The sequence below is a fragment of the Alexandromys fortis genome, unplaced genomic scaffold, assembly GCF_014885135.2.
Source record: "Alexandromys fortis isolate MF-2015 unplaced genomic scaffold, M_Fortis_MF-2015_v1.1 scaffold_87, whole genome shotgun sequence".
NCBI classification, from domain to species: Eukaryota; Metazoa; Chordata; class Mammalia; order Rodentia; family Cricetidae; genus Alexandromys; species Alexandromys fortis.
Window position 1 is genome coordinate 3,428,596 of NW_026067971.1, and position 15,504 is coordinate 3,444,099.

The following is a 15,504-nucleotide window of genomic DNA, read 5'->3' on the forward strand; positions in this document are numbered from 1 at the left end:
TTCAGAAACCAGACAATACTGCATAGACACACCTAGAGATTATCTAACTCAGTGTAAGTAGTGTAGGTCTGTTACATTTTCACCCATCCCAGCTTCAGTTTACAAATTGATCTTCAATTTGGGAAAAGAATAAGCAAGCTCAGTGTGGTAGTTTAAAAAAAAAAAAAAAAAAACAGCCCTCAAAGAGAGTAGCACTATTAGGAAGTATGGTCTTGTTGGAAAATGTGTGTCACTGTTGGGGCAGGCTTTGAGGTCTCTTTTTCTCAAGCTTCATTTTGTTTAGCCTCAAGAGGCCCGGTGTAATTTCCTGAGCCTAACTTGAGTTGGTGTGAGGCATAGTGTAACTTCCTGAGCCTAGCTAGAGTTCGGAGACCTGTCTCTGACTACTCGACCTAGACCTGCCTCAGCCCAGCCACCTCTAGCGTGGCAGAATATTATTGGCCCTTGTGCCTCGTCTTGGCCAATCTCAGGCTTCTCTACTCCATCTTAACCCTATAAGTCTCTGCTTGATACCATTAAATGAAATCCTGCTTCGACAGACTCCTTACTCAGTGTGTTTTTCCCTGGTGCCCAGGGGGAGGGCTGAGTCATGACACTCACCAACCCTTTCAGCCCCAGTGAGAGTCCAGCGGGCCCAGCTCTGCCCCACTCTTTCTGCCAGAGAACCCAGCATCCCTCCTAATGTTTATCTTTACTCCCCCACCCTCCTACACTTTATAAGACCTACAGAAATCTTTAATAAGCTTCCTACCCTTGGCAATTTTCCCTGCCCTGAAGATTTCCACAAAACAATTGTGGAAATTGTGTTCCAAAAGAATAGTTTATTAAGTCCCCTTCTTGCAGGTCCTGAGCTGTATCCTCAACTTATGGCTGATCCAGGTCCTCAAAGGATATGTGCACAGGGATGCAACATAAAAGTTTCCCTCTGTCTAACAGAGTAGATAAACTCAAGAATCGGGTGATGTCCCTCCAACAAGGCACAAGGAAGGTAGCACGATACATTGCCCAAAAGTCTGCTATGACAAATGTATAAAGACTATGTAATTTGCAGTCTGTTAGTTCAAAATAATCCACTTGACCCTTAACACCAGGCAATGTAAGTGAGGGTATATATCAGCATAAACAACAAAAAGACCAACATGTTAAGTGTGTCTGAAAACTCCATCATTTATTATAATCATCTCAAAACTATAGCATACTTTGCAATCTCTTGCCCAGCAGGTCTTTTGTACTTGATATCTGTTCCTAGTACCAAAAGATGGCAAAATATAGCATACAAATGTTATCATAGTCATGGTGAAGGCAACCAGACCGGCAAGAAAATGCATGACCTTTGTGGCTGCCAAGCTCTGTACTGAGCACTTTACACCTCTCAGAGTCCTCTGACAGAGGTAGACACACACGGCAAGAAACTTTGCTAACGAAGGAGACTGAGCAGAGTACAGATGAAGACGGACGCCACTAGCAAAGAGCAATGCAGGAATTTCAACTTTAAGTATTTCCCAGAATACAAGGGCCATGGAAAAACATGCACTTTGTGTAACAATATGTAATATGTGTGTCTTCATCTTTGAATGGCTACAGAGGAGATCTAGAACACCAGCCCCCTCCCAAATGGGGCTGAAGAGATGGCTCAGAAGGGTAACAGCAACTGTTGCTCTTGCAGAGCACCAGAGTTCAATAGCTAGCACCCACATGATGGCTTAAAACCATCTCCAGTTCCAGATGGTCCAGCGCCCTCTTCTGGCACTGCACACACATGGGCCACAGACAAACAAGCAGGCAAACCACACATAGGCATAATATAAAAATACATACATTTTAAAAGTTCTTCTGTGTATGTGTTGCTTTTATTGATTAATGAATAAAACTGCTTTGTCCTACGGCAGGGCAGAATAGAGTAAGCTGCAAATTCCAAGCAGACAGAGGAGGAAAGAAGGAGGAGTCAGGAAGACGCCATGTAGCCACAGGAGGAAATAGACACCTGAGAACCTTACCAGTAAACCACGAGCCTCGTGGTAAAATAAAAATAATAGAAATGGATTAATTCAAGATGTAAGAGCTAGCTAGGAATACTCTAGAGTCATTGTCCAGGCAGTGTTGCAACTAATATAGTTTCTGTGTGATTATTTCAGGTCTGGGCAGCCAGGAATGGACAAGCAGTCTCTGCCTACAAAATACCAGCCATACACTGATATAAGTATGGTCTTTTAGCTCTGTGTTGGATATGAGCTTTTGTCAGTTGCTCTGAATGTTATTTGAGAAATTATAATCCACACAGCTGTCACTTCCAAATGTACTGCTACACAAGACAGGTGTGTTATTGAGCTTGGCATGCAAAATTTATAACTGACAACCTCATAGGAAGATGTTTAATATTTACTCAGAGGATGACAAAATATTTCTATTGTTTCCTTTTTGATTTTTGTATTTGGGAAATTATCACAAATGTGAGGTATCTTATACACTGATTAGTGGACCAGTGCATTAAATGTTGCTCTATTTCTTTCTGTTTTTCCAGAACCATTGTGTCCTCGAACAATTCCTCTTTCCTTTCATACAGGTTTTGCTGTTTTCTTCTCTTTACTTCCCAGCAATGATTCCTTTCCTTCCCATTGTCTTTCATCTTGTGTCAAAGGTGCCTTGCCCACATGACCCCACAATGAACCCTATTTCCCTCCTGCTCATCTTTGAATGTCTTCTTCCCCTAGTGCCGTGTGTGCCACTCGGAAGCCGTGTGAGCTTGGCATTTTTTCACAATTCTTATCCATTTATCTGGATTACTGGGACACATCTGAGCTTATCTTGAATGCAGTCTTCCATCGCTAACATAAGGTGAATCACTTTGGTGACACACACCTCTGTAGAGAGTCGTCACTCTGTTTTAGAAACATCTTTACAGTAAGATGGGACTCTTATGTGCAATGCAGAACGCATGATCGACTGTTCTTCCAACACACTTAGGATTTGTTTCTTGCTAGTTGTGACCTCTGCAATACACTTCAGAGAGTAATAAACTACTCTTGCCCTGGGGTCAGCGTTCACTGCAACGTTTGTAGACGGAAGACAGTTTTACAGTTATGCAGCCAGTGACTTCACTTGCTTGTTCTTCTCTGTCTTAGCTGGTTCCTTTACTAACTAAATCCTCAGGCTATACTGGATTCCTCAAATTTGCCCATCTTGTCTTCTTGCTATCTATGCCCTCTGATGACTATATTGAGAAAAGATCTAGGTATATTTTTTCATCCTACAAAGGATAAACTGTTAGAAATAAATTTATCATTGATATTATCCTAATGTTCTGTTATAGATTCTAAGTAACTGTGTCTTTTATAGGCAGCATAATTACAAGTGAATCACAAACACAGACTTTATGACTCTAATTAAACTGGAGGCCACGATCCATTAAAAACAGATTAAGCACACGAAATCAGTTGTAAGGGAAAATAAACATGACACAGGCTTAGAACTTTCAAAATAAGTGATTAGCAATGTCAATTTATGTTTACAGGTGCCTGGAGCATTTTCTTTCATCAGAAATTTCTTAAATTTCATCAGAAAGTTCATTCCTCTCCTTTTTTATTTTATTCTGCTCTGTGAACATTTTGAAAGGTTTTTAAGTACGAAAGACTGGAAGAGAGTTTGTATTTGGGTCTTAGGGATATAGACTAGTTTAAGGACAATGGAAGCTCAAACATATTTCAGTGAAAGGACTGTATTTTTTTAAGAATCAAACCAAGTTACTAAATTAAATCTGAAATCAATTAAGACACCAATATCATGGTAAAACTGCTCAGGTGAACACAGTTTAGGAAAATGTCACATAAGATGATGAAGCTCCTTTTTTACTGCTGGGGGAATCAGGGCTAGAATTTCCTGGAAACTTCTGAACACTAAACTTGCTTCTCACATACGGAAAGAAGAGAGGAGTGGATGGGGTTGAACTGAGCACCAGTGGCTCCAGCAAACACTTAGAGAGCACAGGGGAGACTTGAGCAAAGCAAGTCTGTCTTTAAGCAAGAATGCCTTAAGACAGTGTTAGATGATACAGAGCAAAATCGACCACAAAGGCTGAAGTACTGCACTGGTGATGCAAGCTAGCATCAGTGTTCAAATACTTTAAGAACATGTTGACATCTTCAGGGAAAGGCAATGTTGCTGATAGATGCAGGTGCAACCGATACAGAGAGAAAATTCCCATCAGGAGGTCTATAGAACTCACACAAGCAGTATCTATGCAACAACCCCCCACAGAGAAACAGGAAAAGATGTAAGAGCTAACTCACAGAGAGTTAGTAGGTAGTTGAAAGTATTTTTAGAATAGTTAAGTTTCTAAGAGTTATCAACCTTATGTAGGTCCAAGACCAGAAACATACCATAGTGAATTATTTATAATCCACCTAACAATAAAGACCTGTTTGAAATATCTACTTTTTTATGTCTTGTTCATGCAGTTGCAAAGTCACTAGTGGTCCTAGAAAAACCTTTCTAACCGAATCCTTCTTAAGCACGGAGCTATGCCAATGTTGGTGCGCCATAAAGGAAACAGAGGCAAGGTAGCATTCCCACAAACAAGACATTAGGAAAATGTCACATAAGATGAGGAAGCTCCTTTTTTACTGCTGGGGGAATCAGGGCTAAGTTCTTGTTTGCATCCAGAGAGGCTGACAGTTAATCACACTGACGCAGACCTAAGTGTGAATTCAAATAGTGTCCAATCCAACCCCATTCACAGGAAATCTTGGAAAGATACAAACTGTCAAGGGATCCTGTAATGGCCCTTGATGTGGGAGTTACAGAAGGCCTGTGTGGGCTCTTGGGCTGTGAGTTTTACTCTGTTTGCACCGCTCACTGTGGGTGGTTTACGCCGATGTCTTACCGCCTCCACTTCCGCGGGGTCGTACCAAACGTTGATGTACGGGTGCTGTAAGGCATCGTCCACCGATATCCTCTTAGCCGGGTCGATCACTAGCATCTTTGATAACAAATCCCTGGCTTGGCTGGCTGGAATGACAAATGAGAACGGCAATTCCTAAGATTTTCATTTTGGCAACGGCGGATTATTGTTTGTGGGATAAAACAGCAAAGCAGCATCCTTTTAGTCAAGAGAACTCCCTGTGGCTAAAAGAAGTGCAGCTTCTAATTTTCTTTGTCTCAAAGCTTAAAGCATCATTTTGAGAGCTCTGTGAGGGTTATATGTTGTGAATATTTGAGTTTAATTGTTCACTCGGAATTATAAATAGAATTTATCAGCTATGAAGTTTGAATAAGTGAAGAAACTTTGGTGGGTATTCTGTAAGGACGCTAGGGGGTGAGATAAAGGGCATGGGAAATGCAAAGTGCATGTTGCATCTGCAGAAACGCACAGCTCAGATACAGGGGTGGGGGTAGGACGTCAATCCGTGTGCTTCCACGTTCTCGTACACAAAGTGGGATCAGCAGAATTCATAGCGTTCACACTGAACTTGCGAACCAGCATCGTTCAGATTTCTTAGATCAGGTAAAAACAATCTGCAGAGTGAAGGCGGTAAACATCACCTCGTTTAACCACGAAATTTTGTTGTAGAGTCCTGTGTTCATCAGACATTTAAATAGGTGCAATCAGGTGGCTAGTGTCTAAAGGAAGTCCCACGCCACGGCTGATGGTCATGAACATCTCCATATGATATACAAGGCAGCAAGGTGAATTGTGTGGCTGGGCAGGGTGTCATACATGTGACCGTTTCCCTGTGTGTGCAGTCTCACCAGCACATATGTGATGGTGCACATACGTGAAAGTCAGAGCACAGCCTTGGGTACTGTTCTTCAAGCGCTATTGAACCTCTTTTGTTTCTCTTGAGAAAGCATGGAACTTTGACAGACTGCCTCCATCTCCTCGACACTGGGATGACCAAGGCATACACAACTCGGTTTTTATGACATGGGTTCTGGGAATCCAGCTCAGGTCCATACGCTTGGACACGAGCATTTTCACCTACTGAGCTGAAGGCCCAGCCCTGAGGCCAATTTAATTTTTAGTCTCTAAAGCATGTGAAATTTTACACCAAGTACTTTCTTAACAAGAATAAGTAATATCTTAATATTATCTTAAGCCAATATTATTACTCAAATATTCTCAAAATTTTAACAGTAAAATTACTCATTATGTTCCAAACACATAGTAAAACTTTCAATTCAAGAGAGAAAAACCTCAGCTGACTTATGAATTTGTAATATTTCTTTTCTAATCAATGAGGGTGTCTAATAGTAAATGACATAAATATTGGAACTAAGTATGCTGATGTACAGGATCGTGTAGGAATTGGGCGACTTTTGCATATCCACAGATGTAGAGCTTTGGTACTTTTATTCTCTCTTTGAAGACATCAGATGCATTCTGTAACAGATTCAAGAGTTCATTTGTAGTGTAATAAAATGTTTACATGTAAAAATGTTTACAACATCAATTGTTTGTTATTAAGGGTTCAGATTAAGGCAACTGGGTTAAAGGTAAGAATTTAGTGGTAGCATATTTAAATAAACAACATCAAAAGTTAGGAAATAGCCATTCTCATAGGCTACCACTGTGATTTCTCCCATTGTCTACTTTGGATGCAATTCAACTGTCTGACATTCTTTTTTACTTAACTTTGCTAACACAACAGCTAAGATGTAGGGAACTATTCTCACCTATATATCTGTGACTATTTCCTTTGGTTTTTATATTAATATGAAAGTTTAATCATTAAAGGATATTTCATGTCTATTGGCAATTTTTTTTCTGATGAATACTGTTTTCTTAATTGATTAACATTCTTTTCAAAGAAAACTTTGAAGTTCACAAGAATCCCAGAAGTGCACAAAGACTTACATACTAATTCAAATTTTAAGATTATTTTATGACCAATGTTCTAACAGACTTTGTTAAAAGGTCTTTTTGATCTGAAGCTGATTTTATCCTCAGATTCATGTGTCCTGCAGACACCAGAGTCTGCTCTAAAGACCATCTGTATTTCTGATCTTAGAAAGGGCACGGGATGGAATGGTTCCTTGTTGGGAAGGGAGTGACCTCTGCCAGCACCAGAGTATCTACCAGAAGCCATTGCCAGCACCATATGTGGTAAACAAAGAGAATGTTTTCAATGCCATGGCCTTCAACTTGCAAACATGCTGCTTTCCCAGAGTCACCACAAATTTTCCCTTGATCATTTGCATATTGTGATACTTCATTAGTGTTGCCCAGTCTTGTATTAGAATCATAACTATATTAAATAGCTAATAATTTACAAAACAATATATGAAGTTGGATTTACATCACGAAGCATGCTATTGTTAAGAGTTTGCTGTCATGGGTTCCTTTTTCCCTGTTGGCCTGTCAACTATCAGATTGAGAGGGCAGGGGGCAGTAGCAGTGACAAGAAAGCTTTGTATGCAGCCCATGAACACAAAAGGAGACAGTCCTCTGGGAGACAGACTTCAGTGAATCAGCTCAACTTTATTCCAGTTGAGGGAGTCTGGGGACAAGCTCTAATTGGCATTAAGAGACATGCTCCATCACAAGGTTTTGTATGTGACAGTAGGGTCCTATCAAAATGGCTAAGTGCCATGTGGGTCTTCAGGGGAAGTGTGTTTGCAGGGAAGCGTGTCAAGAGCCACCCTTGAGATAACTCAGGCATCCTGGGCCTGGAGACATCCTCCAGGTAAGGCTGGGTAGAGAGCAGGAAGCTCTGCTGGGGAGGGAGGCAGTTTTCCTGATGCTGAGCTTAAAGAAAGTCACCAGGCTAGGGTAGACTGTGACTTCCACCAGCCAGCAGTGTCCTCCACCAGCTTGCCTGCAAGCATTTGTACTATGGGTAAATAGCTTCAATAGCTCAGTGCAAGTCTTGCTGTCTCCACAGGATTAAATCATCGGTGTCTTCAAGGGGTTGTTTCTGTCTGCTCTGGTGGTTTGTATAAGGATGTTCTCTATAGGCCTGCATATCTGATGCTGAACCCTCAGAAATGGCACTACTTGAGAAGGATTAGGAGGTGTGGCTTTGTTGGAGGAAGTAGGGGTAGGCTTTATATGTTTCAAAAGGTCAAACCAGGTCCTATATAGCCTTTCCTCTTCCTGACGCCTATGGATCAGGATGTAGAACTCTCACCTACTCCTCCAGCACCGTGTCCATTGGCATGCTGCCATACTTTCTGCCATGAGGATAATGGACTGAACCTCTAGAACTATTAATCAGCCCCAATTAAATGTTTTCTTTTATAGGCGTTGTCATGGTCACGATGTCTCAGCACATCTATTGTATATAGTCTACGTCTACGGCCATACCACCCTGAAGGCGCCCGATCTCGTCTGCTCTCGGAAGCTAAGCAGGGTCGGGCCTGGTGAGTACTTGGGTGGGAGAACAGTGACTGAAATACCTACTATCCTGATTAGCATTCTGAAGGCATTCATGCTGAGATATCCTTTAGGCAGTTCGTTCTCTGTATGGGTAGTGTTGGCAGCTTTGGAAATGTCACGCAGAGACTATGTTGCACGACGAAGTAGACTATCTCAAATCCCTCGCGAATAAATCTGGAAGTGATAACGCGATCCCGAACAACAAAGCACTGCATTTTAATCCCTCTGTTCCACCGACGTTTATCTCGGTTATTTAAATTAAACCTATACATCAAACCCATAGATTATTGCCTGCTCTGCACGGTTGGGGTACACCCCCGCGAGCATGCATCTACCTTGTGTTTTGATAGTAAAATTTTTAATGCAAGATTGTGTTATGTGTGGCAGTTATTAACTAGAGTCTGTTGAAAACGCTTAACAAAATATTAAGTCAATTAAACCTCTCCTAAATTCTTTACCATCATTAAAAAAAAATATCAGTAGTTAGCTGGTATTCCAGCAGCAAGTGAAGGCACAGAGGCAGAGTCTGACTCCAGACAGACAGAAGGGACCAGACTTGAAAAGAAAGAAATGTGGAGGTAAAATCTAATCTATTACTCTGTAATTGAGAAATGGTGGTAAAACACTCCATAAAATAAAAAGGTATTTATGTCTACAAGAATTTACAGATAAAAATCTGTGTTAAAATTTTTAAAAAAAGATTGAAGATATGTTTTCAAAGTAAAATACACTGACCTTGTAAATGTACATTTCAAAAAAATGGTTTCAAGATTCTAAATAACCCAGATAAAAGAGTTAACCAAGACAGATTATTGTCGAAATCACCTCCTCTTGCACCAATGCCTGTCAAGGGAAGACCTAACAGGTGCCTTTTTGTGGCTGGCAAGCTGGGCCTGATGCTCACCTTTAAGTTTATTGTGCTCGGAATCGGCTGGGAAGAGGGAATCAGGAAAGAGCTTTGGGAAGGTGAGGCCTGCATACTTGGGCCGATTCTCCACGTAGTTTCTGACTGTGGGCTGCAATTTCTTCATGAATTCTGGACACGGAGTTCCTAGTTGCTCAATGACTTTGTTCCACTGGTCAATATCTGGGGAGGAAATGGTTAAGGGAAAAGAAGTGCAGACCCGGGCAGTCACCTGTCACTGGAGCTGAGCCCTTCAGCATGGCTGGAATTTCACTAAGCAACACAGGACAAAGGGTGATATCAAAGCTGACAGCCTGCCCATGAACACTCTTGGAATTATAAGTCAATTTTTGGAAATTGTGTGCTTTTAGAGAACTACTATTATTTAACAGAAGCAGAAATGGGAAGTTGTCTCTGCTTTATAAAAATAAAAATATTATTCAAATATAACATGGCAAAGTAGCACTTATATAATCGTGATTATGGTTAAAATATACAAGGACAAATCGCAAGATATTCTCTCTTGTTTGTAAGAATTCAAAGATTCAAATAATACAAGAAAAACACCTTAATAAAATAAAATTTTAATAATCATGTGATTTAGAATTAAAATGATCTCATTTCATTATAGGATTTTATCCTAAGGTTACCTCAGTCATTTTTATTTTTAGAATAGTAGGCATACAAATACTGTAAATAATATTTATTTATGTTTTCTCTAAATTGCCTTTAAGATATTTTTGTTCCTTTTCTAAAAATGAGGAAATCTCATTGACAATGTTTTCTGCGTATAATCATCACATTTGGGGTCATTGTGCTAACACTGTTCGGCTGTGAATATCTGTGGAGTACATTGCAAAGTTTCGATGTGCATATACATTTGTGAACTGCTCAAGTGTCTGTCATTTCAGATTTGTATTATGCATTCATGACATTTATTTCTTTTTCTGGAAGGCTGTGGGAAGCTTGCAGGACTTTTTATGTCACCTGCAGCCAGCCTGTCTACCGTTGTCCCTCTGTCTGTCATAGTCACTCTCTACAGTCCCTCTGTCTGTCATGGTCCCTCTGTCTGTCACGGTCGCTCTGTCTGTCACGGTCCCTCTGTCTGTCACGGTCCCTCTGTCTACCTGTAATTAGCACTGAGTGATCAATGCACAGCCCTTCCCTACACCCCTCCTAACCTCTTGTAACTGAGTGGTTCAGATTTTCTTCTCATTTCTCGCTAGTGTCTGATGTGTCAGACCTTCAAGAATGATAGACAGGGCGGGCTCTAAAGGATGCGCTAAAAGCAGCTGATTTCAAACAGGATTGAGTCTTGCAGATTTGCACTAATTCCATCTGCAGCTACCTTTATTCTTGTACAACCCCATCCTTTCGCTGTCATTTTCTTCCTACTACAGTAACACGAGGCCCTTCAAAGACCTTTAACATAATGCTAACTAATTAAGGTTTGTAAGGTCCTTCCTTTTTGCTATTCAAGAGTTGAACCAAAAAGTCTGGCCTGGTAAAAGAAGAAACCGTATTTAACCTAAATATAAACTGCAAATGGTAGGCAGGCATTCAAACAAAGATAAAAGCAACTTAACTGCAAATTTCTACCTCCCTTACAACCTGGATGAATAACAGTTATTATAATAAAAACTACAAATTGCCGTGGACTGTCTGGAAATGGAATGCAGCTGGAAGAGTGGAGGTGTGTTCCCTAGCATGGAAATAGCAAGAATGAGCCAAGTACAAACGTCAGTGAAGCTTCAATGGCCATTGTGGGTGTCACAGAGTACAGATGGGAATCAGAATTATTGGAAATAAAGAAATTCACTATGCAGGATTGCTTAGTCACTCTCCTGCAAAACCTCATGCTATAGTCTATGGCTATAGATAACATATAAGTAGACAGGAAAGATGATAGGGAGTTAGGGAGATAGATACATGACAGACAGACAGACAGATGGGTGGATGACAGATCTCAGTACTTAGAACAGTGTTCATGGAGTTTAAAGCTCAGTTATCACTGTAAACATGAAGAGAGACTTCCTCTACTGTGACTGGGTTTCCATGCCATGCCAGGCTGTCAGTGACTCAGGACTCAACCTTGCTCTGAATTCTAAAGAGTGAGGATTAACACCATGTTTAAAGGAGGCCAAGTTTCTAGATTTCCTACAAAGAAGTCATCTTAACAAGTTTGGTAAAATATCATCAACCCATTATTTTATTCTAATTTCGTTCAACTAGAGTCATGAAAGTATTCAATAAAAACCTCCAACACAGAACTGTGACTTTTAATTTATTTGTTGTTTCTTTGCAGGAATTTTTTGTAGCTCAGCTTAGCGTCAGACTTGTAGAGTGGCTCTGAAGCCCGACACCCTTCCTGTCTCTTCCTGGTAAGTGCTGGGATTCTAAGTGGCCGTACCCTGCCCATAACTCAGTGCATCCAAAGAAGCAGCCCTCAGACAATTCTATGGGATTTTTGATAAAAAAAATTTAAGACAAGTCACATATCCTGGAATTCAGAAAATGATTTGCGTCTCTAACAGCACTGGGCAAGCTTTCCTACCCGAGAGCGTTTTTAAATGAAGCATCATTCAGGACCTAGAGAAACCAGAACAATCAAGACTGTGTCAGCGAGGTTGATAAACAGTCTTGCAACAAATTCTGGGCGCAACCCTCTTTAAGACAGAGTGCCTTCGCTCAACACACTCCTTTCAAGCCCTTTCCTTCTACAAATGTCTGGGTGTCTGGACAAGGAGGATCTGTTTTCCTCGCGTTCAAGTCAGTGTTTGTGAAGAAAACAGGCGTCTGGAGCTAATGTGATAGGAGGAGCTGACTCACGTTGGTCTGAAGTTCGTGATGTGATTTACCAGGGGCCGTGTCGCTCCGAGAGCATCTTCAGTGAGCTTGTCTCAGTCTTTACCAGGGACGTGTCCTCTGCTACCTCGATTTGTACTTTTAAATATAAAAGAACGTACTGGTATAAAATGCTGGCATCATATGATGTATCCTTTATAAATTAATTGTTAATATCATTTGATGAAGGCACAGTGTTGAGGCATTTGTATGCTATGCAGAAGAAGGAGGTGAATACTCTAGTCTCATCCTGCACAGCAAACGAAGAGTAGTAAAAGCATGTGCTTCCATATCAGATCTGTCATTTCAGAAAATGCCACCCTGAGATAAATTATCTAAGGCCTTGACTACTAACGGGAAAATGACACTTAATAAAAATTATGACAGCAAATTTCCTCATCTAATTCTAAATTCACTGCAGATTAAATAGAGTGGTATTGCAAACCCTTTGCTCTTGGGAGTAAATGAGATCCTTTGCAAAGGTGACTGGTCGCTACTAAGGAGTTTCCTGAGTGGTACCATCCCAGGGAAATGGAGCAGAGTACACTTAAGGGATGAGGGATGAGCCGCTGGAGCCACAAGGCTGCCAGCTTTTCCGGCAGACTGAGAACTCAGACTCTAAGTGCTACTTAGTGTCCCAGATTGGAGAACTTTCTGAGGAACATCCCCTGATGAATGGACTGATGTGAAATGCCTTCTGCTTTCTGGTTATTTGGGTTATAATTGTGAATGAAATGTATGCTCTGCCATTTCTGCCTTCAGAAGACGCTTAAAGAGCTTTCTGGGAGCCGGGGAGTTGTGGCACATGCCTTTACTCCCAGTATTCAGGAGGCAGAAGCAGGAAAGTCTCTGTGAGTTCAAGGCCAGCCTGGTCTACAGAGCAAGTTCTGGACAGGGAAATTCTGTCTCAAAAAGCCAAAAAAAAAAAAAAAAAAGAGAGAGAGAGAGAGCTCTCTGGGATTTTTCTCTGCCATGCAGTTTGAATTACTCTTTTGTTTTCTCCTGTCTTTGATTATTCTGTTCCTACACATGGTGTTTCTAGAGTTGATATTGACATGCCTAATCATTTACTATCTTAGACCCGCTATTCAGTCGTCAGTGTGAAAATGCTAAAGCCTTCATTAGCAACTTCAAAACCACCAACATTTCTCTCCCAGTTCTTTGCTCATCTTCTAAAGGAAGCATTGCCATCTGTGATATCCATCCTGGAAAGTTCCAGAAGATGCCATTTCATCTCTAACTAGCCGCTGCATAGGCGTGGTGTCGGGTGTGGCTAGGTGGCATTGGTTCAGCTCTGGAGGACAAAATGTCGACTGATGCAGTCTCCAAGTGAAATGACGGGAGAGCCCGTGTGCTGTGAACTCAGTGTCATGCTATGAAACCATGTTCACACACTCAAATATTCACACTGTTGAAAACTTACAAAAACTCCCTGCAACACCAACACACACCACTTAACTTCGGGTTCAACTCATGGGTAAATGATTTGCATGGTGTGTCCAAGGCTTTGTACGGGGAGAACACAGTTTTTAGCTGTGTTACTTTGCATTTGGGAATATTTTTTCTGTCTCAAAAATAATTTTCTGATAACATAAAATATGAAGAAATGTTTAAGACACAGTTCATTAACAGCACGTTCCTTAGGAGCGAACACAGGAGGTCGTATGGTCAGCCAGGGTGGACAATCTTGAGCCTGACTCAGTGGCTCAGTGAGGATGGACCTATGGGGCCTGCTGTTGGACATGCGATGCTTGTGGTTTTCACTATCACTGTTTTTTCTTATAAATCTATTTTTTAAATTAACCCGTATTTTTAAAATCTGCAGTCTTTTTTTTTAAAGATTTTATTTATTTATTATGTATATAACATTCTGCCTCCATGTATGCCCGCATGCCAGAAGAGGGCGCCAGATCTCATTACATATGGCTATGAGCCATCATGTGGTTGCTGGGAATTGAACTCAGGACCTCTGGAAGAGCAGGCAATGCTCTTAACCACTGAGCCATCTCTCCAGCCCTTATAAATCTATTATTGTAACCGCTCTTTACAAATCAAAAGCAGACAAGAGTTACATTTTCTAAAGTGTATTAATATACATGGCAGAAGCAACATTTTTTAAGCTACTGGAGCTTCACCTCCTAGCCTCCTCATCTGGACAGGCTCTTTAGGAGACCGTTCTTAACCTCCGGTGGCAGCATTCATTCTCTGGAGTGAATGGCAGCGTCCTCCGGGTGCAGCGTTCTGGCTTCACAAACAAAGGTCTATCTTATCTGCATGTGGTTGCAGGTTTGGCATCCATATTTAGAGGTGAGGAAGCTCAAAGCCCCGTCCACATTTGTGACATCATTAAGGCCAATAGTTTCACTGACCACACTGACTCTAAGGTAGGCGGCAGGACACTGTTATCCATCCTGGACACATCTCTGGAAGACCACATTCATTTCTGGGTGTGACTGTGTACGCCGTATTGTTAACAGGAGACAATCAAATTTCTGTGAAGTCAGGAAAACAGAGCTAGGGTAACAGTTCAAGTGGTAGAGCTTGCCTAGCGTGCCTGGCCCTGGGTCAATCCCTCGCACCATATAAACCATGCAGTGTGGGGCATACCTGTGAGCTGAGCCCTTGGGAAGTAGAAACAGGAGAATCAGATGTCCATGCAGAATTCGAACTGAACAGTGTGTTCAAGGCCAGCCTGGGTTACATGTGACCCTGTTGAAAAGTACATGCCAAATGACATTGGTAAAGATTTTTATATTTAAACTTAAGGAGGAAGACAATCTCCAGCTTCCAGCCTAGCATACCAATTGTATCAAATAAATATCCAATGTTAAGCCCTGAAATTATACATACAAGTAACATTATGCAGACTACTGCAGGTTGTATGTATGTATTTAGGTGTGTGTGTGTGTGTGTGTGTGTGTGTGTGTGTGGTGTATGTGGAACAACAATTAATAAAAAGAGACCATGAATTTGAACAAGAGCAAAGTGTGGTTCATGGGAGGGTTTGAAGGAAGGAAAGGGAAAAGGAAAATAATATAATTATATACTAATCTAAAAAATAAAATAATTCAAAATTATAGAAGAAAGACTTCCCCCTGGTTTCCCTGGTACTGGAGTTATGGACAGTTGTGGGTGCTGGGAACGGGAACAGCGTTCTCTGCAAGAGCAGCCAGTGCTCTTAGCCTCTGAGCCGTCTGTTCCTCCTCTGAAGCTAAACTCCTATTGGTCTGTACAGAGTTAAAAACATTAAGATGGAATGAGAGTTATTTATATATATTTTAAAAATATATTCATGAAATAGTTACAACTTTAAGAACTATTGGCTGTCTGGTTTCTAAACTTCCCGCCACAGACAGTGTGTTGTCTTCTTTGTCATGTAAAGAGC

The 15,504-nt window shown here is 41.1% G+C and overlaps 1 protein-coding gene across 5 annotated transcripts in view; it reads right to left on the minus strand.

The window, feature by feature from the left end:
- Window positions 1–15,504, minus strand: part of Mapk10 (mitogen-activated protein kinase 10) — a 261,644-nt gene that overhangs the window by 36,999 nt on the left and 209,141 nt on the right. For all 5 annotated transcript variants that reach the window (XM_050155828.1, XM_050155829.1, XM_050155827.1 and 2 more), the window contains 2 exons: window positions 9,276–9,458; window positions 4,880–5,004 (listed from right to left, as the gene is read on the minus strand). In XM_050155828.1, coding sequence (XP_050011785.1) covers window positions 4,880–5,004; window positions 9,276–9,458 — 308 coding nt within the window. The remainder of the gene's footprint in view (window positions 1–4,879; window positions 5,005–9,275; window positions 9,459–15,504) is intronic.